At 38.7% G+C, this 21,084-nt stretch overlaps 5 protein-coding genes across 8 annotated transcripts; 3 read left to right on the top strand and 2 right to left on the bottom strand.

Moving 5' to 3' along the window:
• Nucleotides 1-20: 20 nt before the first annotated feature.
• On the bottom strand, nucleotides 21-1,199 carry PGAP2 (Post-GPI attachment to proteins 2). Its single transcript, XM_018002792.2, has 2 exons — nucleotides 398-1,199; nucleotides 21-324 (listed from the first exon to the last, which is right to left on the bottom strand). Exons 1-2 carry the CDS (start codon nucleotides 1,026-1,028, stop codon nucleotides 188-190), a joined length of 768 nt encoding a protein of 255 aa, XP_017858281.1. The 5' UTR covers nucleotides 1,029-1,199; the 3' UTR covers nucleotides 21-187.
• A 240-nt stretch (nucleotides 1,200-1,439) lies between these two features.
• Nucleotides 1,440-2,481, top strand: Clp (Cleavage and polyadenylation specificity factor subunit 4). Its single transcript, XM_018002790.2, has one exon. The coding sequence runs from the start codon at nucleotides 1,565-1,567 to the stop codon at nucleotides 2,402-2,404; it is 840 nt and encodes a 279-aa protein (XP_017858279.1). The 5' UTR covers nucleotides 1,440-1,564; the 3' UTR covers nucleotides 2,405-2,481.
• A 404-nt stretch (nucleotides 2,482-2,885) lies between these two features.
• On the top strand, nucleotides 2,886-6,913 carry LOC108610595 (integral membrane protein 2B). The gene is made up of 3 exons (XM_018002786.2): nucleotides 2,886-3,202; nucleotides 4,616-5,342; nucleotides 5,408-6,913. Exons 1-3 carry the CDS (start codon nucleotides 3,095-3,097, stop codon nucleotides 5,551-5,553), a joined length of 981 nt encoding a protein of 326 aa, XP_017858275.1. The 5' UTR covers nucleotides 2,886-3,094; the 3' UTR covers nucleotides 5,554-6,913.
• Nucleotides 5,455-8,474, bottom strand: LOC108610592 (RCC1-like G exchanging factor-like protein). The gene is made up of 2 exons (XM_018002783.2): nucleotides 8,263-8,474; nucleotides 5,455-8,206 (listed from the first exon to the last, which is right to left on the bottom strand). Exons 1-2 carry the CDS (start codon nucleotides 8,375-8,377, stop codon nucleotides 6,939-6,941), a joined length of 1,383 nt encoding a protein of 460 aa, XP_017858272.1. The 5' UTR covers nucleotides 8,378-8,474; the 3' UTR covers nucleotides 5,455-6,938.
• Nucleotides 8,475-8,749: 275 nt separating this feature from the next.
• dock (SH2/SH3 adaptor protein dock) lies at nucleotides 8,750-19,642 on the top strand. 4 transcript variants are annotated; one of them, XM_018002777.2, is made up of 6 exons: nucleotides 8,750-9,254; nucleotides 15,050-15,507; nucleotides 16,328-16,532; nucleotides 17,061-17,406; nucleotides 17,469-17,915; nucleotides 18,054-19,642. In XM_018002777.2, exons 2-6 carry the CDS (start codon nucleotides 15,114-15,116, stop codon nucleotides 18,261-18,263), a joined length of 1,602 nt encoding a protein of 533 aa, XP_017858266.1. In that variant the 5' UTR covers nucleotides 8,750-9,254; nucleotides 15,050-15,113; the 3' UTR covers nucleotides 18,264-19,642. The 4 variants fall into 4 exon arrangements, with proteins under 4 accessions (XP_017858266.1, XP_089320112.1, XP_089320111.1 ...); XM_089463986.1 differs by having other exon boundaries at nucleotides 14,701-15,507; XM_089463985.1 differs by having other exon boundaries at nucleotides 14,698-15,507.
• The last annotated feature ends 1,442 nt before the right edge of the window (nucleotides 19,643-21,084 follow it).

Raw genomic sequence — 21,084 nt, 5'->3', positions numbered from 1 at the left:
CATTTTGATTGACACCTATATTTTTGTATACTTAAATGAAAGTTTATTTGATTTCAGACTGACAGAGAAATCAGGAATTTCTTAAGTTAAATTAAGTAAACTTTGAGCTTAAGCTAGAACCGCACAATTACAATATATACAGGAATACAAGCCGCTGGACGATGAACGTTCCTTTAACTAAGTCAAGCTAATAGCGTATTATATGCAATCCATTCCGGGTATCGCAGTGAATGCTAAACGAGTGAAAGTCCCAATAAGCTGTCATATGGAAGCCCATATTGGTTAGCACCACAATGTACTCGAAGAGGGCGAAGAACGTGTAAACTATGAAAAGGAAAAATACTTGAATTAGTGGTGGACCATCAAGGAGAGTATCGAATCTATATAGAAAGCTTACCGCCAGCCTCACAGCGTGCGTTGTGCCGCATGAAACAGTAGCCGGCGAGGCCAAAGGCAAGCACATTAATCAGGAAGAGATTTCGCTTATAGCGCAACGATTTTTCCTCGTGTGGCAGGAGAACGGATTTGCGTGCACTCCTATTTAAAAGATAGGACATCAGCATATAGCATTCACTGCACGCTATGAACACCACAAACGAATTCCGATGGATCTCATAGTTGTCCGCCGATGTCCACAACGATAGGCAGAACAGAGCAAAATTCTCGATGACATTCAGCGTGCAGGCCAGGATGCCAAACATTCGACGATTGCGCTTAATGTGCTCCCTATAGTATTCCAAATACATGCGCGTCACAGTCAGACGCAATGGCAGATGCAGGATGATAGCCAAACGCCAAACCGTTTTCTGTGGCTCATAATTTCCAATTGCCGCCGACACCGATGGCAAGTAATTGGCCACGTCGCAATGCGTAAACGTGGAGCGTGCAAAATCAAATACCAGAGACCACACTACACAGAAACAAAACGCGCTCAACGGCAAACTGAGTGCCGTCAGCGCTAGCCGGGCAAATGTTATGTGAAAGAACACCCGTTTGGGATCGTTCAGACGCTCGTATGTGGGTAACATGGTTGGCGGGCGAAGCTTTTATCTTTAATTTAAGGCTCTCCGTGGCGTCTCCTCATAACTTCTACACGCCCAATTGTTGCTGCAATCAGCTTTTAACCTTTTGGCCGAAGAAACATCTTTAATTGCAGCGCCAGCGCGTAAACAAATGAAAAAGGCTAGTATGCAGCCGCAGAAAATATATTGCGGGTGGAAATAAGTTCATCATCAGTATATCTAATTAATATGGGATAATGTTTCTGAGCATTCATTTAATCAAATAAAATAATTATAGTTGTAATAAATATATTTTGTATATTTATCTAATTAATTATGTATTGCAGTATTTAAACACTACGGTTAGTGATTTAACTGAGTATTAAAGCTGCATGAGCTACATACTGACTTTAATATCCATGTATCGATATGCATTGTCATGATATCGTGGTGGTATCGATACTCTAGCGTGTGTTATGCCAAAAAAAAAAAAAAAAAAAAAAAGATCCCAAAACAACGCGCTCTTTTACTTTATTGTTTTATGAGAAAAGTACCGCAATAACATGGATATACTTTTGGCCAACGTAAACAGCCTGCAGTTCAAGGCAGAGCGCGATCTCATCGAACAGGTGGGAGCCATACCACTGCCGTTCTATGGCATGGACAAGTCCATTGCCGCCGTCTGCAATTTCATCACAAAAAATGGCCAGGAATGCGACAAAGGCAGCGCCTGCCCTTTCCGGCACATTCGCGGCGATCGCACCATCGTCTGCAAGCACTGGCTGCGTGGCTTGTGTAAAAAGGGCGACCAGTGCGAATTTCTGCACGAGTACGACATGACGAAAATGCCAGAGTGTTATTTCTATTCACGCTTCAATGCCTGCCACAACAAAGAGTGCCCGTTCCTGCACATCGATCCACAGAGCAAGGTAAAGGACTGTCCATGGTACAAGCGTGGTTTTTGCCGACATGGGCCGCACTGTCGACATCAGCATCTGCGACGTGTGCTATGTATGAACTACTTGGCCGGCTTCTGTCCTGAGGGACCCAACTGCAAACACATGCATCCACGATTCGAGCTGCCGCCCCTCGCCGATCTCAGCAAGGATCAGACGCACAAAAAACTACCCACGTGCCACTACTGCGGCGAGCTCGGCCACAAAGCGAACTCGTGCAAACAGTATGTGGGCAGCCTGGAGCATCGCAATAACATCAATGCCATGGACCACAGTGGGGAGAATAATGATGATGGTGCTCCGAATCATCCGCCGCCGCCATTTATCAAAGTGCCCACACCTCTAGAGGAGATCACCTGCTACAAATGTGGACACAAGGGCCACTATGCCAACAAGTGCCCCAAGGGTCATCTGGCCTTCCTATCGAATCAACATAGTCATAAATAGTTGTAAGCCCTGCATACCCTTTTGTACATCTAAGAAATCAGTTAATAGTACAGATTAAATCTTCCGTCAAACCATCATGCATGTCTAATGTCATATATTCCAGCGATAACACACAACGATAAATCATAGTTTCCACAGGGGTATATTAACAGATATAATTGCTTCGCATATACTTCGTTAAAATACGTAGTCTCTGTTTATTAAATACCTTTCACGTTAAGCAAAATTAGAAGAAATGCTTAAATATACACAAACTTTACTATTTTCTATCTTACGATAAGCTATCGATGCAATATACGAAACAATAGATGAAACTTCGAAACCGACTGATTTATATAATGCATATATAATAGAACAACTCATAATTAAATAATATAAAAATTTCTTTTATATATCAAACGTTTACGTTAAAAAGAAATCCAAATATTTGGGCTTATCGCTATCGATAATAAATCGTTACTCATCGTTAATAACTGCAAACAAGTGAAAATATATCGCTTAGCTGGCTACTTGCCTACTCAGTTTGCTGCGCAACACAAAAACAAAGTGAAAAATATAATTGAAGAGTAAACATCACCTAAGTGTAGTTTATATAAAACGTCTAGGCATCATATTTTCGGTCATCTCAAAATAAAAATTCGAAACTAAATTGCTCAAAAACCCAGGAACACACTTTGAACGTCGGAAAAAATGACGATTCTAGCAAAATTAACAGGTGAAAAGAAGGATTTGGAGAAGGTTCCGCTTCCATTACATCTCAACGATGAAGCCATTATGCATCATGGCTCACTGATCAGTGTAAGTAAATGACGATAGAAAACATTTTCTTTTGCGCAATAGTTTCATGTGTCCTTGCGAGCCCCATATTTTCTACATGTCCTTCGTGCCCATAGCTCTACAAGTTTTTTTTTTTCGCTTTCGTTTGCCTTCGCGCGCGAGCCTTTGTGTGTATGTGTGTGTGGCTGTTCGCTTGTGGGTGTCTGTTACTGTAAGATTTTCTATATACATGTAAAAGTATGTATGTATGTGTGTTTGTGCTCTCGGCAGCATGCATATTTATCGATTTTTCACATGGAATTCCCATGTGTGTGTCCTTGCACTCCTTCCTTTGCTCCATTTAAGGTCGCACAGCTTTGGCATTGCCCGTCGCCAGCACGATTTCGGTTTACCCCGACAGCTCATCCATTCCAAACGCCCTCTTTTTTTAAGCCCAAATATGTATTGCATTATTCTTTTGTGCTCATTGTGAATGATTCCAGTAGCATATGTACATATGTATGTTTGTACGTATATACATATGAATAGTTATATGTATATACATAGACGTACGTATATAGATTCATACATAACTGTGTGCGTGTGTTTTCCGCGAATATGCATTTTGCAGCTGAGCACAGACACATACATGCATATGCATTTATATCATTGCATTTACGTTTTGTTCCTCATCGTCTCCAATTGCGTCGCTATTCGAGCACAACAGCAATTTTTGCCCTTTGCTCGTCAGCGATAATAACTGGACACCAACACGACACATGTAAATAGCTTATATAGTGTTGATAAATAGTAGAAATTGCTAGCCAAGCAGCTAACGACGGAAAAGTGTTAGTAATAAATATTTTATAGATAGCTGTACGATAAAAGGTTTCAAAAATGACGAGCTGTGAAACAATAACAATACAATATGCATAAATTTGTTTAATGTAGCCTTTTCACAATTACCGTTAGCTATTTTTGCAGTAAAAATGTTAAAACTAAGGGGCTAACTTAGCAGCACTGATCATTCAATTTTCTTACGTATCTATTTACGTATATACATATGTACATAGGCATTGTTTACTCTCTTTTGTACTTTATTGACATTTTCATCTGTCCTTTTGATATGTGATAAGGAATTCCAAAACAAAAATACCTCTGCCGGTGCTGAAGTACATGCATATGTACTTATATACATATACCGTAATTACTCATTGAACAACTGAACCCCATCTGCTGGCATTATTAGTCATTGGAAATAACAGTAGTTGCTATAAAAAGAATAATTCTGGGGTATATCACGTACACATATCTAGTTATAGATATTTATATACACACTAAATAAAATTAAACTGCGGTTAATCTTGATTTCGTCTACAAAATATGCTTTAAATGATGTATATAAATACAATATAATAAAGTGTGATTGTTATTATTATCGTTCTTTAATTGCAGCCAAAGGGAGCGTACAGCGATGCCGATACCGAATCAATGGTTTTCAATCGGCCGCAATATAATTGCCTAAAGTCGTTTCTTTTGTTCCTGATCGCCATTATCGTGATGCTAATGGGTGTACTGGGTGGCTGGACACTCTATCGTTTATATGCCCCGAATCATTCCAGCATGCGCTATCACGCCCTCTGTGACATACCATATAAGGAAGACTCGATGGAATTGCCACGTTTCTATGCACGCAACGACGACTCTTTCGCCTTGAACTGGCGCTCCCTATTGCCCCAATTGTCGGGGTCCCCAAGTGCGAGCAACAGTATGGGCGGCCAGTTCGATGAGCTAGTCAACGATAATTTCTTCCGCGAGGAAATCGAGTTGAATAGCGGCGATGACGATGGCTATGCCAAGATCGATGTACCGGACTTTAAGGATGGTCGCCACGGGCGCTTCATGCATGACTTCAAGGAAAACCAGTCAGCCATTATTGATACCACCACTAATCGGTGCTTCATCATGCCCCTGGACAGGGAGACCACACTTCCTCCCAGCAGCTTTGTTGATCTGATGCAGAAAATGGGATCAGGCTACTATAACATTGATACGGAGCGAGTTCGCCGTAATATGCGTGTCATTACACCACGTATCACCGATCTCTCGGTCATCTCGGAGCGCATAGCCAACGAATGCTATGACATGAAGGTGTACATGATGGAGAAGTTTGTATCTGGGGGTAAGTTTTGACTTGTATTCTCCAGTTTGGCATGCACTTTCTTACCGAAACTCTTTGCTTTACAGTGGCCAAGCGCTCGGTTGATCCTCTGCCAGATGCCGGCAAGTATGCAGCTTTCATGGGAAAGGGCGTGGTTGAGTATGATCTGTCAAACATAGCCGAGGTCGAGGCCTACGAGGCGAACGAGGCCCAGCAGCATCAGGCCGCCTAGGCTCCAATTGGTCGTATGCTCCAAATGTTTTAAATTATTTACATAGAAAAAAAAAAGAAACACACAAAAAAAAAAAACTGAAAGCAAAAAAATACGAATGGACAGCAACCTTAACAAAGACAAACAAAATAGTATTGATTTCTGTAAGTGTGTGTGCGTGTGTAAACAAAATGATCTGTAGGCAACTGCCTCAACTTTTAGTCTGTAGTTCGACTTTGGGATAGACGTATATATGTATATGTAGACTCTATGTATATATATACTTATATATGTATTTATATTTTTTATTAATTTAAATTTGCATTGCATTACAGTCAGTTTAATTGGATTTTTAAATTGAATTAGTTTTAAATTAAGGTCTCATTTACAAAATATGATAAAATATCTCTTTAATCTGAACACAATTATCAATTACTCCACTTGCCAAATAACAATTGAAGTAAATATTTAATTTAAATTTATTAATTTTGCAAATTGGTTTTTAATCAGATTCTAATTAAGTATACGATATGTTAGCAAGAAAAATTAGTTAATTCTTTTAATTGTTTATAAAATTGAATTATAAATTAGCCTAATTTGCTGATTGTACATGTCACGTGTTCTTAAAATAACATTGTCAAGTCGCGTCGGTTTGTACGTGGTCGTATCAATAATCGCAAAATTTGTAACGCGTCTATCCTTAAGATCGATGTAACCATGCTTATCAACTGTTAACAGATCATATTGTATTGGCCAAGTGGCTCGACGAGCTCTGCACGGCTCGTTGGGCTCAATAATAACAATAAACGAAAAATCATATATATAACGATAAAATAAAAATGAAACCCTGTTAAGAAATGTACCTAGAAAGCAATTAAATGCGATTGACGAAATTGTGACAAATACTAAAGAAACGAAAAATAACAAACAAAAGAAGAGGGAGTGCGATTTGGGCTTGGAATGTAACTGAGGGAATTAGTAGTAGAGTTTTAGGATTCCAGCAACTTTCTATTGTATATGAGAATAAAGGGTAAATCTAACAAGAAATTAGAAATATAATTGAACACCCAAATCCAACTTGAAACATATATGAAAATAAAATACACACTGCATTCGATTCCAAGTACATATTTTATATTATATATACTCTTTAACTCTATAAACTATAAAAGCGTACGCGTGCTAAACGAATATTTATATAGAACGAAAAATCGAAAAGCAAAAAATAATTAAAAATCCACAGCTATTTACATTTGCTAACAAAGGAAAGAAAGAAGGAAAATTGTCAACATTATCAGAAAACTAAAGATAAAAGCAAATTAATCTAAATGTTCTGTAATCGATTTCAATGTATTAAAAACGCGAATTTGTGATCTTTAAATCGATTTGGTTTATTTTAATTTCTTTTAAATATGTGGTTTGCACAGCGCTATAGTATGATCCACGCCGTAGGCCACCTTTAGAACCTTGCCATTGATGGCTGCCTTGAAGGGGAAGAACTGATCCTTCTTGTGGCCCAGGCCCAGGTGGCCAAAGCGATTCTTGCCCCACATAAACAGATCTCCGTCGGAGTTCACGGCGCCCATGTGAAAGACTCCGCAGCCGATGGAGACTACAGTGGTTGCATTGCTGAAATCGTTTCGACCGAATAGCGGTGGCAGCAGATGCTGCGGCTTTGAAGTTTGCTCCACAAACGGGCCAAAGCCCAAGATGCCATAGCCCCAGGTGTAGACGAGGCCCTGGTCATTGAGTGCCATGCAAAAGGAACCGCCCGCTGCCACATCCTTGACCTTGCCCAGGCCCTTGGTCAGCGTGAGCGCTCGAGGTGTGCAGATCTGGGTCACTGCATCCGGCGCATCATCTAGCTGACCATACTCCGAATTGCCCCAGCCAAAGACATCGCCCTTCTCGTTGAGCGCCAGCACACAATCGGACGCGCAGGCGATGCGCACAATGCGCTCCTTCTCGATGTCGCCGCCTATGAGCGTTATCTGGCCAGCGCTGTAGTAGTTGCCCTGACCCGTCTGGCCGTCGGCACCCCAGCCGCAGGTGTAGACGCGTCCCAGCTTGCTCAGCAGCATCGTATGATCCTGTCCACACTCCACGGCCACAAGCTCATCGTCCGCTCCGCAAATATCGCGCTGGGCTATGCGATTAATCAGCGCACTGCCCGAGTATTTCTCCTCTTCGATAATGGAACGGCCGCACTGTCCATACGAATTGTTTCCCATGGTAAAGACGGTGCCATTCTGCGTGAGCACCACGAGATGTGCTCGACCTGCCGACATGCTCTTTACCTGCATATCCTCATCCGTTTCGCCCTGCAGCCGTGGCAGCTGTATTGCTGTTGGATAAATAATCACATCCAAATTAGCCGGATCCTTCTTATTGCCCTTCACTTGGTAGCCCAACTGTGAGTCAGTGTTGAGGCCGCTGCCAAACAGACTCAGCCCATCCGAACGTTTCACCGCGTACGCCGTAAAGCCATAGCCGGCTGTGACATCCGTGATTTCATTATTATTCGAGAACTGCAGCCTCGTTGGATGATGCACCATTTCCGTGTATCGTTCTTTGGCCTTCTTCACATTGGTTTGCAGCCCCAGAGCGCCTGTCTCCTGGAAGCCCCACACGTAAACCCGATTTGCATGCGCATCGGTTGTCTTTGGTTCATAATCTAAAATGAAAACAACTGATTAACAAATGCAAATGCAACGTGCTTGGCCGCTATACTTTTTATTTTGCTCTGATCTTGTGAGAGGACCACACGCTTTGCTTTTGTTGTATATTGTCGACTTAGATGGACACTTGCCCACTTTGAGGATCTTAATATTTTGAAACTTAACATATTTAGCGGTTACTAATATAATGGAGTTGAATACACCGATCAGAGTGCATTGATTATGTACAATAATAAACCGTTTATCGATATACATTTTGGTATTTTTTGCATATTGGTATTTTTCACTTTATTTTTAAATTTGTATCGCATCGATCTATATTAATGCAATATTAATAACACAATGAGCAGCCAAATCTCAACAGCTGTTTTTTTTTCCATTACCTCTTTACAGGATAATTAGGATAAAATATAACAATTTGTTTGCACAATCTTGCGTTACTAAAACAGTATCATCACTAGCACGAACTTATTTATATATCGATGCCACAGCTGTTTAATAAAAGTACTCGATGCATTCGAGACAGAAATATCGATGTGGGCGACACATTATTGCTATCGAAATTGTAGAGAGCGACGAAGAAGTAGCTCCGGTAAAATTGATAAAAAGAGTTGTTCGACCGCGAAATAATTCTTAGAAATTATTGAATTGCATTCATTAAATACCTCGAAGTGCGGTTGCGTCATTAACGACAAACGAAAAGTGTTGAACAAAAACATAAACGTCTGTACCCAGTGATTTTCGACTGCCCAACATAATATATATAGATATATATAAGTATATATATACATACATATGAACAGATGTACACATAATGTACACTTAAAGTAGTCTTATTACAGTGAACGAGTGTTAAGTGCAAATTTAGTGTGTGGCAAGTGCCTGAAAAACATTGGAATATTGCTCGGAGTTCAGTGAAGAAAGTGCATTTTTATATGGTCGCTTCTGCTGCTGCACAAAGGGCTGGGGCCGTTGGCTGCTGCTAGGAGTTGCCGTCGTCATCGCAGTCGCCGTCGCCGTCGCCAAAAACTTTCGTCGTCTCCGGTAGGTACACACAAAATATACGGTTGCTCCTGTTTAGCTCCTGTTTTGTGTCTCGCTCTCACTCGTTCGCGTTCTCCGTCTCCATCACTCTCCCACTCTGTCTTTTTTTGCTCTCTCTCTCTCTCTCTTAAAAATGCTCGCATTTGTTATGTTTGGTTTCACTGCTCTCAGCATTTGCATATTTATCGATTAACAGTGCCGTTTCGATGTACAACGAACGGTACATTTCCCAGGATAACACTCAAATAAAGGTGTTTAGAAAAGGAAGTGAAAATTGCGTATCTGTCTATGCTCTCTTGCACTTTCACAGTTGCTCTCTTGCGGTCGCGTCGCTCTGGCTGCGTGCGCGACAGCAACCCCCATTCGACCTACCCATGCTCTCTCTCTCCTTCTTATTTAGTCTCGCTCTAGCATTTCTCATTGAGCACAATCCTTTTTATGCAACGCCTGCTCGTTCATGTTTTCTTTCCGTATAGGCAGGCTTCTTTTGCAGTTTTTGGTTACCAGGGTCGTTCGTCGCCATGCACACCGCCCGTGGCTATATATGTGTCAGCAATCTGTTTTCGCTTCAGCCCAACCCCCAACCCCAAGCCCTTATGCACCCAAACAACCACCGCCCGAACTTTAGATGCGCAGTTCACTTCGGGGCACAATTCAACCCACGACCCAAAATCCACATGTCACACAGGTTTCTCTCCTCGCTCAGCTTCAATTCTAAAATCCAAACTCTAGCGACAACAACAACAACAACAGCTGCGCAAAATAACTAAATCAACTCGAATGTACTGAATGGAGTTCCGTTCTTCTTTTCTAACAGTGTTGCCGGCATAAGCTATAAAAGGCTAACTTGATATATGTAAATATCTGGAAAATAGCTAAACTCTTATCTTAAATCGAACTATAAGCATAAATAGTCGAATTTAGCGAGTTCCTAAACGAAAGGTCTGTAGTCTTTGTTATGCAAAAGACCTAGCGGAAAAAATAGTCCCAAGTTAGTCATAAAAATTCTAGAAACAATAGCTGAGACACTAAATTCGAACTATGAATGACGGGCTAACGAGAGCTTTCACTCAGAGTTTAGTTAGAATTTAATCAACTTTCCAGCAATTCAACTTTTTAGTGAGAAGAACTGTGCGACAATTAAATTATCAACATTGTTACACAAAAAGAAGGGAAATAATTATTCAGTTTCTAATTAAAATTACTATAAAATTATCTAGCATTTTAGCTGCACTCTCTGAGAGGGAGACCTTGGTCTCTCGTTCCATATATATATAGCTATTACGTAGCTAAAGTGTCAGCACTGTCTCACAATGGCCATGCCCACATAATATACGAGCACATAGAGACGGAGATGCATATGCATCTAAATATACTTATATGTTTACAGTTTTATGCCCGAGCTGGCTGCGGCTGCGGCTGCCCTTTTGGCTTTGATAAGGCTGCGCCCTATCCCCACTTCAAATTACTTGTTTCTTGTCGATTTTGAGTGCATTTCGGTGGCCCATTTTCGGTGATTTAAGAGTTTTGACGCCCCTAAAAACTCTTGAATAGATTCTGAATGAAAAGAAGACATCATAAAGAATTGTTTACTCTGTTTTCAATTAGTTTCAATAATTTTGTATGAGTGTTTCTTGATATGGTTGTTGCGTCTCCAATCCGTTGAACGGAACGAGCACTTCCTATCTGTGAACCGTTGCCGAAACAACTTTCCGCCTCATAAACCCGTCGAGCACGTGCAACTCTTTCAATTTTCTCTTTGACGAACTGTCTCCGACAATCGTGCGCCGTCAAGACAAAGGCGCTACCTTGGCAATGTCTAAGCCCCCAACAACAACGCATACAACAAATGCGACAAAATAGATCGAAGCAGCCAGCGACTGAGCTTAGTTCAATGGCCATAAAAAGTAAACCCATCCAAGCATTTCAATGTTTTAGCTCTGCTGGTGGCCTTGCGCTAGAGCAGCGCAGCACGAAGGCACGTTTACTAGCATAAAATGTAAATTTCATATAGATGGCATAGAAAACAAACAAATAAAAGCAAAGTGGCTGGCAAGATTTGCCAGTCACTTACCTGCATTGTAAATACATAGTTTTACATACGTACTAATAAATCACCAACAAACCATCTCAGCTTATCTGCATTGTAAATATTTACAATGTGATTAAAAAGAGTGTATAATCAAATTCTATATATAAATATTATTGGTAGCTTCCCACATGTTTTATCAGCCTATTTATATGTATTATTGCTAACTTCCACTTGCTCGCTTATTCAGGCTATTTGTTTTGCTTATCTAGAACAATCGGAAGTTTATTGATCATGAGAATAATCAGCCATTGCTATAGTAACTTTTAGTTCATTTATACTTAGATGATCGACATTTAGATTAAGTGTTTTGTCCGAGTAATATCTCGTTACATCTTTAAAAGTCCCTGGTAAATGTATTCCCATGACAGCCATATCATCCGCTGTACAATGAACATGAGAAAACGAAACGAGTCTTGCGCAAACATGAATGACTATGAAGTGATTCTTTCGCTGTGCTCAGCATTCTCTCAAAACCGAAATTAATACCCCAAATAGACGGAAACGCTCTGACAATGATACGAAAGATAGAATCACATTCTGTCAAAAAAAAAAAAAAAAAACAAAAAATGAGTAGAGATAGAAATAGAAATAAAAATAATAAATGGCTTTCGCCTTCACTCTCGACGCACAGCGATTTTCTCTTATCGCTGATGACAACACTTTTTCATAGGAACCAAATGCTTGTTGGCGAAGGCGTTGGTCGACACGCTAATTAAGCTGCTGCAACGCTCGACCTTCAACCCGCTTTGTTGGCCAACTGTCAAGCTGTGGCCAAAAAAGTGAAACCAAAGAAAAGAAAAAATACAAGTCAAATGTCCAGAGCTTTTTTATTTGTTTCTGGGTCGCATAATTATTGATCTTTAATAATTTTTGTTTGGCCTCCGGCTGTTGACATTGACTTTGGTTTCGCTTTTGGCCAACAACCTCACACAGTTGGCTTCGCAATATGAAAACTGTCGATTATCTCGTGCCACTTTACACATCTACCACCTATGCACCTACCTGGTGGGCATTACGTAAACAGCAAATGCCTCATGTCTGTCTCACAGTATTCTTTGCCTTATTCATTTATACGCTGTCAAAAGGGTATTCGCAAATGGTTATTCAATCTGTTTAGGGTAATACATGTAGGCATATACGACTCTATATTCAGCAAATAAATATATTTCTTGAGATATCTCTTGATATATGCATATGATAAGATTTAGATAAATATGAGGTCTTTCTGTCTGCCTGCTCATATGCAACTAGTCTTTCAGTTCTGAACTTATTTTCAGCTTATATGATTACTAGAGTTTCCATCTTAAAGCTAACTTGCAGGAATTGTAGGACATCTGTTTTATCATAAGTCTTCACATAATATCGTCATCTGTCTTTGTTGCTTGTTAGAATATTTGTCTGTTATTTATATAAATGACATAATTGCTCTATACTTATAAGACATTTTTCTACTAAAAAACCAAATAACACTTTAAAATAGATTATTTTACAACTATCTCTTACTTCTGTTGAGAACTCTAAGTGCTGGCAATATCAGCTAGATCTCCCAGAGACATCTTCACTTAAATTTTTAAAGAATTATATCGGATCTCTTTTATGTATGGAAGAGTATTTCAACTTCTTCAATTCCCTGCTAGCTGTTAATTATTGCTGTTTGTTTTTGCTTTCCTTCTCCCCTTCTGGTCTGTCCTACTTGTCCGGCCATAGGTGGGTTGGTCTCTGCTTAGTTGGTTTGTCTTTTCGTTAAGTACGAGTCAACCCAATCCCATTCCAATCCAATTCCATTTCCAATACCTGTTCGTGACTCATCGAGCGCTTTGGTCGTTTGGGCCAGCCCCAGTGCGAGACTCAATCACAGTTACGTTTCATTTTGAATAGCTGGTTATTTTACTCACTCCTCCTCTCTCACTCCTTCTTTCTCTGTCTCTGTCTCACTGCATGAATGCTTCTGTGGATGCTGTTGCACGTAGTGACCCAAACTCTGTGCCACTCAGCGGCGCATTGCCAAATCAATTGAAAATTCATCAATTAAAATCAAGTGATTCCTCGTTCTCCATCTCGTTTTTATACACTAGCTGAAACTCGGGAGGGAAGTTTGCTTTAATTTTGTCACGAACTGTGTGAGACAAGCACTCAAGAGATGTCTCAAATGGGTTATATGTATTATATTGTAGACGTGATCAGCACGATGCTCGACGCTTGCCTCGACCTATGTGAACTAAGCGCTAAATGAAGCTATTTAGCTAAGAGTTAGTAGATCTGTGTTTATTATGGCAAATAAATCGAATTAATATGATGGGTCATTTTTATGATAATCTGTATTAAATTATATCACATAGTTGCCTTGGAAATAGTTGCTAGAAAGTTGAAATATAAGGAAATATTAGTACTCAATATTTTTTCAAAGCAATTATCAAACAAATATATCTGATTTCATTTAGTATTAGTTTCAAAGTTTATATCCGTGTTTCTTTTAGATTATTTGAAATTTAAAAAATATATACATTTATTTTTTTTAATTATAAGAAATATATATATAACCTTTTTATATATATTTTTTATCAAATTTCTATCAAAAATACTTTAAAATATTTTGTTTTTGTTTTTTAAACGTCAGTATTATATTGAAATTTTCTGTTGCTAGAGTATATTAACTTCATCTCGAACGTCTCGAAATTGTTCTCTCTCGCTCTGGTTTGATATTTCTTATATTGAATTCAATTCAATTACGAGTTTTCAAATCTGAGTCTCGCTCCATTTGAGTTGGGGGCAACTTTCACTTGGCGTCTATTACCCGCTTGGCCACATTGCGGTCAGTCTAGAGTTGCACTCGGCTGCAAGCTAAAAAAAACACACCATCATCATTGCCATTGCCATCATCATCATCATCATCATCCCTAACACATTCATCAGCTCTCATATCCTAGCTCGAAGGCCTGTTTTTTTTTAATTCCCTTTCATATGTAAATTTCACTTTATGCTCAAATTTTGTTTTACGCTTAGCTTTTTGTATACATACATATATACATATGCATAGGTGTACGTGTGTATGTATACATATGTATATTTCAATATTTTAAAGTATTTTAAGCACTAGTTTTAACTGCTTTCACGCAAATGCTTTTTTGCCTAATACACACATACACACACGCGCACACACACACACACACACACACATACGTACATATATACATAAACAACGCTTTAATTTCATCTTGTTTACATTGTTTTCTTCTTCTTCCTTTTACGTTTTCTCTTTCACATCTTTGTGTTTGCATTTCGCCGCATTCGTAACGTTTAATTTGCTGCTAAAAACAACAACAACAACAACTACAATAAAAACAACAACAGCAGAAATATGCGTTGGCTGAGGAAGAAGGCAACATGCAGCAACAGCAACAACAACAACAACACCAACAACACCAACAGCAACAGCAACCACAACAACACACAGCTTAACACGAACAACAACAACAACACCATCAAATACTCACCATAATAACAACAACAGCAACAACTGCATCAACATCAACAAACAACATAATCATCTTCATCTTCATTATCAACAACAACAACAACAACAAACAATTGCTGCCAAACTGCAACTTGCAACTTGCAACCAGCAACGTGCAACCTGCTGCTATTTCCTGTTGTTTGTTGTTTGTCAATTGCCCAAAAACAAAAAATTTTATCTTCGAAGCAGCATTTGGAGCCAGCCCATTGTGCCCCGTCGCGCTTCTCAAGCTGATTGAGGAGCCCACAGTGGAATGTTGGAATACCCACAGCGATTCGCGCGCAACATCCCCAATTCCTCTGGCAACGCACCGCCACAGCTGCCGCAGCATCAGAACTATCAGAGCTGTCGCCAATTGGCACCGAACTCACCTGCTCACCACCAGCGTCACTCTTCGTTGTCCCAGCAGCAACAACAACTGCAACAGCAACTGCAACTGCAACAGCAGCAGCAGCTCTCGCTGCAGCATCATCGCACTCTGTCGACCGCCTCCAGCTGCAGTGCCCAGCACAAAAGTGTGACCTTTGGCCAGCCAGCGAGCAGCGGCTGCCCGGTGCCGATCGACTACAGCAACGGGGGCAGCAGCAGCGGTAACTCCAGTTGCAGCAACGCTGGACAACAATCAATGGCGGGCAACATGAAGCACGGTAAGCAAACGATTTATCATTATCATAATATACCATAGGGGCAAGTGTGAAGAAGAAGATTGATTACTATATTTATCGAGCACATAGATTTCCAGATAAAACACTTAAAGTTAAGTTGCTTCTTGAATGGCAATTACAGAATATAGTTAGGAAAAGAGAAGATTAAAATAGAATAGATGCGAGTTTATTATATATGAATGAATATGATATATGTAGAATATAGATACATTAAAGTTGTATATGAAATCTAATACAGATAGTTATAGTATACATTAGTTGATATTACATAAATGAAAATATATCTTGATAAATCTCATATATTATCAACAAATTATATGTATTTGATGTATGTTATAGTAATACTGTAGAATACGGTTATAACAACTCCGCTTATAGCGTCCCCAGATAGAAATATTCTTAAATGTTCAATCTTCATCGATTAGAACCTAAATCTAGATAAAGCCTTCTACTTGACTATTTATTATACTGTCTTACAAAAGAACTCATCTGATTTACATCTTGTAATATTAAACTTCTATGCTGCTTGTATAATTGTGTCTATTAATCGTTATGTTAAGCAGTTAAAATATCAAATATGTTTTTCTTCAATTATCATATATCATATCATATCATATCATCAAGAGTTTAATTTGATGTAAGGCATATATGATTCTTTTAATTTATGAGAACTCTAGATGTTTTCAAACAGTAGTACATTTCTCAAATTTTTAAATTGCCCACACATACAAATCGATATATATCGATATCACATATTTAAACAACGTGTAAATTAAATCTATTCTTTTTTCATTAATTCCAGGCAAATCTCAGGAAGACGTTTGCTACGTAGTAGCCAAATATGATTATGCAGCCCAGGGCGCTCAGGAGCTGGATTTGCGGAAGAACGAGCGCTATCTGCTGCTGGATGACTCCAAGCACTGGTGGCGCGTCCAAAACAGTCGCAATCAGTCCGGCTATGTGCCCAGCAACTATGTGAAGAAGGAGAAGCCCTCGCTCTTCGACAGGTGCGTGTGTTGTCCAACGTATGAACCTCCACTGTGTATACGATTATCAAAAAAAAAAAAAACTCACTAAAAACTAAAAATTTAAGTATTCTTTTTATTCTGATTTCAGCAGAAATAAGCTACTAAAAAAATATGTCGAGTTTGTTTTCTACTCCAAATATTTTGCTTTCTTCTTGTAATTAGTTCTCCAACTGCTTTTCGGCTTTTGTATTGTATAAGAAATTCATTTATCACTTAATTTGTATTTACATAAATATTTTTTAGTTGTCCCGAGTAGAAAGTCTTCTTAACATCTTTTCCTTCCTTCCACCCGCACGAACCACACCCACACACAAAAACTAAAGCCCCGTCTGGTTGCCCCTCCACTGGAAGCCCCCAAATTAGGTTTAAGCCAATAACTCTTTTTATCTAAGAAATACCAAAAGAACCCCTCCGTTTCTAAAACCCAGTAAAATTTTACTGGAAAGCCAACTAGTTAATATTATATTAATGTTTGCCATTTTACAATCATCTTCATTTCTTTTGTAGCATCAAGAAGAAGGTGAAAAAGGGTTCCGGTTCAAAGACGCTGCCCAATTGTTCGCCCTCACGCCAAATCGAGAGTCCAACCATGTCGCGACGCTTGCCGCCCGATCCGGCCGAGGCCATTGGCACCGCCATTGTCAAATACAACTATCAGGCGCAGCAGCCGGACGAGCTATCCCTGACCAAGGGCACACGCATACTCATACTGGAGAAGTCGAACGATGGCTGGTGGCGTGGCCAGAGCGGCAATGCGGTTGGCTGGTTCCCCAGCAATTACACAACCGAAGATTGTGATAACGATGGCGAAATACACACCTATGCCATGGCGGAGAACGTGCTGGACATTGTGGTAGGTGTCAATATCGAATGCCAAGTTTTCCTCATATCAATCTCTCTTCATCTTGCTTGCAGGTGGCGCTCTATAGCTTCACGTCGAACAATGATCAGGAGCTGTCGTTTGAGAAGGGCGATCGCCTTGAGATTGTCGATCGGCCCGCCTCCGATCCGGACTGGTATAAGGCACGCAATAATCAGGGTCAAGTCGGTTTAGTTCCACGCAATTATCTACAAGAGTTGAACGACTATTTGGCCACGCCCTATCGCAATACCAGCGGCAATGCTGGCAATGGCAATGCCACCGGTAGCAATGGTGCCAACACCACCGGCAACGGCGGTGACTCCATGGAGCGACGCAACGACTGCAACAACAAACCGACGCAGCCCAGCCAGCCCATCGAGCGACCCAATTTGGCTGGCAAATCCTGGTACTACGGGGCCATCACGCGCAGCCAGTGCGACACAGTCCTCAATGGCCATGGCCACGATGGCGATTTCCTCATCAGAGACAGTGAGACTAATGTAAGTGAATGAATAGATAGGAGAGTTAAATTAGAGGGGATATATGCAGCATATCGACTTGCTAATGTTCTGCTGGAATCACCCATACACCTTTGTATTAAGAGTGGAAACGTTATTCATAATATTATTTGCTTACAGATGGGTGATTACTCGGTTTCCCTGAAGGCGCCCGGCCGCAACAAACACTTCCGCGTGCACGTGGAGCAGAACATGTATTGCATTGGACAGCGCAAGTTTCATTCGTTGGACCAGCTGGTCGATCACTACCAAAGAGCGCCCATCTATACGAACAAGCAGGGCGAGAAGCTGTATCTGGTGCGACCGCTGCCAAAGGCCAATGGCACGTAAAGAGGGAAACAAACAAACAAACAGAAAAAGAAAAACTCAACATAGATCATCCAATATATTACTCGTAATATAACTAAACAAAAAATACACAACATAATACAACTTCAATGATATAGTACATACGTATTAACATGGCATAGAACATAACAAACAAAATGTATGCAGCGCGCTGTCCAAATCCTTTCTTCAGTTTTGTACGCTTCTCGATAAGGAGAGAGGGCGAAAGTATCTATATGTATATAAATCGGTTGATTCATGTTCGCTGATTCATGTTCGAATGCGTAATAGACAAACACACAGACTTTTTGTACTTTTATAAAATTTATATATATCTAAATTAATTAATGCATAATTCGGCTAGCTTCGATTAATAACTATTTTGTTAACGTTAGTTCGCTTCCTTTTCTTTGTGAAGTATGGAAGAAGATGAAAGCAAGCGCATAAGAAATATAAAAGAAAGAACCAAAGGCTTCTTTTTCTCTCGAAACACTCAATTCAGATGTCAACATGCATTACAATTACATACTCTATATATATGTATAAATACATAATATACGATATTTAAACATTGTAGCCAAGTATTGTGTACACAGCAAAGCGCTTTTAAAAACTGACTTAAGATACATATGTAGCCGTATGTCTGTCTGTGTGTGTGTGAGTGCGTGCGTGCGTGTGTATAAGTGTTTGGATATATAGCACAAGAGAAAATTCACTCTGTACGTATGCATGTATGTGTGTCTGAACCATATAAAGCTCACAATCGAATATGCATATAAACAAATATACAGCCAATCATACCAATATCTTATCGAGTATGTAAATATGTAGGCAGTCCGCTTACCAACAATCCAACAAAATATAGTATATCAAAAGCTGCTTAAAGAAAAACCCAAGAAGTTGAAAAAAAAAACTAATTGTGAAAACTTAATTAGTTCGCTAATTTGCTAATAAGATAAGATGCTTCATGACTTCAACTACACACACATCCACAGTCACTTTTGTATTGAACATTTTTTTGATTATCATCTAAAGATAATGGTATATATTATACATACGGAATATCCACAATAATAATATCCAAATACAAGCTGTTCTAGCCGCATAATTATAAACATAATCAACATCGTACGAAACACACATACTTAAGTGGAGCCTCCCCCCTATTATACATAATTAAATAATATATATATATATATATATACATATATAAGCCATACTGTACAGTTGATGATGCAATGCCTAACCTAAGCACACTTTCGTATATATACATACTTTCTATTTATAGTTTAATCTTTTTATCATTAGTTGTATTATTATTATATATTTATAAAGAAGTAGAAGCAGCGATTCCAGCTTTAATTTTGTTTTTAAATATTACATTTTGTTTGCCGTTTTTTTTTTTTTAATTTTATATATTATTGATTTGTTTTTGATTTAGCCTAAGATTTGTGAGAAGAGAATATCAATCTGATAGTTGGACCGATGGAACAGAACGGTTAGAGCTAGTTGCTTTAGTAAAAGGCGCTGAGTGGTTTAACCATATGGTTAAAAGGACTTTCGACTTTATTTCATATGCGAATTTTATAAAAAAAAATATATATATATATATAAACATATAAATATAAAGATTAAATAATTTATAGTAATTTCAAACAATTGCTAAAAACACAACTAGTACTAAAAAAATGAAAGAGAACAAACTAGAAATTATACCGAAACGGAAATGAAGAAAAATACATAAAATAAATTATAATCCCTGAATTTTCTTTACTTTAAAAGGTTTCTGATGCGTGCATCGCTACGAACTTAAATGCAAGGCCCAGGTGCCCAATTAGGAATTTCCAAATCAAACGCCAGATCAATGATTTTAAATTTATTATGTAGCTTGTTTTCATTATAAACTTTTAGTAATTTGATAATAACTGATTATATAATAATATAATTTTTGCAGATCTTTAGCTTTCCTCAAAAATGTGGGGTAATGCTAGTTAACACATGCTAATTAACAGTGAGGAAACAATATGTTAGCTTACTGCTAACTTCCATTTTCCACTCTGCTCTCAAATTTAGATACTCCCAGCAAAACTCCCCAAAATGCGACGATATGTTGTGTCCATTTTTTACCTTTGATTTTATAACATTTTTTGCCTCCATAACAATCGGCAGAAATAACAGGTATACATTATGTTTAATCTATACATTCCAGCACTTGATCGGGGCAAAGCAACTTATTTATATTTTGCCGTTTCAGCTTAGAAATGAAACACATAATTATTATTATTATTTTTTTTTATATTTTGAGTTTATTGAAATTACTTCAAGTTAAATAGTTTATAAACCATGATAAATGTCTCAGGTCGGAAATGCATCCAAGGTATATTTAAGCATTTTCTAAAATATTTTAAACATCTACGATTTGTAGTTAATCCGACGATTGGCCTAGCTATTAGTTTAGCGCGGACGGTACAGAGCTTTTTCTAAGATAGAGTTTTATTCACTTACAAACAGGAATAACGCCCATAAATGAATACAGCATCAATAATTGTTTTGTTTGGGTTTTTTCTTAGTTTTATTGAAGTTTGTAAATTTAAATAATTTGTTTTAAGGCTTCGAGATAATTTTTGTCATATGTTAAGGCTAAATATGGAAAATTTCATCTTGCTTCTTATTTGGACTTGTTGGTAATAAGGTAGGTATTGAAATAATCCCAAATGAGTACTAATACCGATATTCATTTTAGTCATGCGCTATATCATAACATATATACTTGTTGATAAGTATACAGTGATATACATATATATGTATCAATTAACAAACTTTA

This window comes from Drosophila arizonae, chromosome 3 (genome assembly GCF_054131065.1).
Source record: "Drosophila arizonae isolate 15081-1271.41 chromosome 3, UAZ_ARI_1.0, whole genome shotgun sequence".
In the NCBI taxonomy this organism is placed as follows: Eukaryota; Metazoa; Arthropoda; class Insecta; order Diptera; family Drosophilidae; genus Drosophila; species Drosophila arizonae.
The sequence above is the reverse complement of the archived record's forward strand: the minus strand, read 5'-3'. Positions and strand labels throughout refer to the sequence as shown.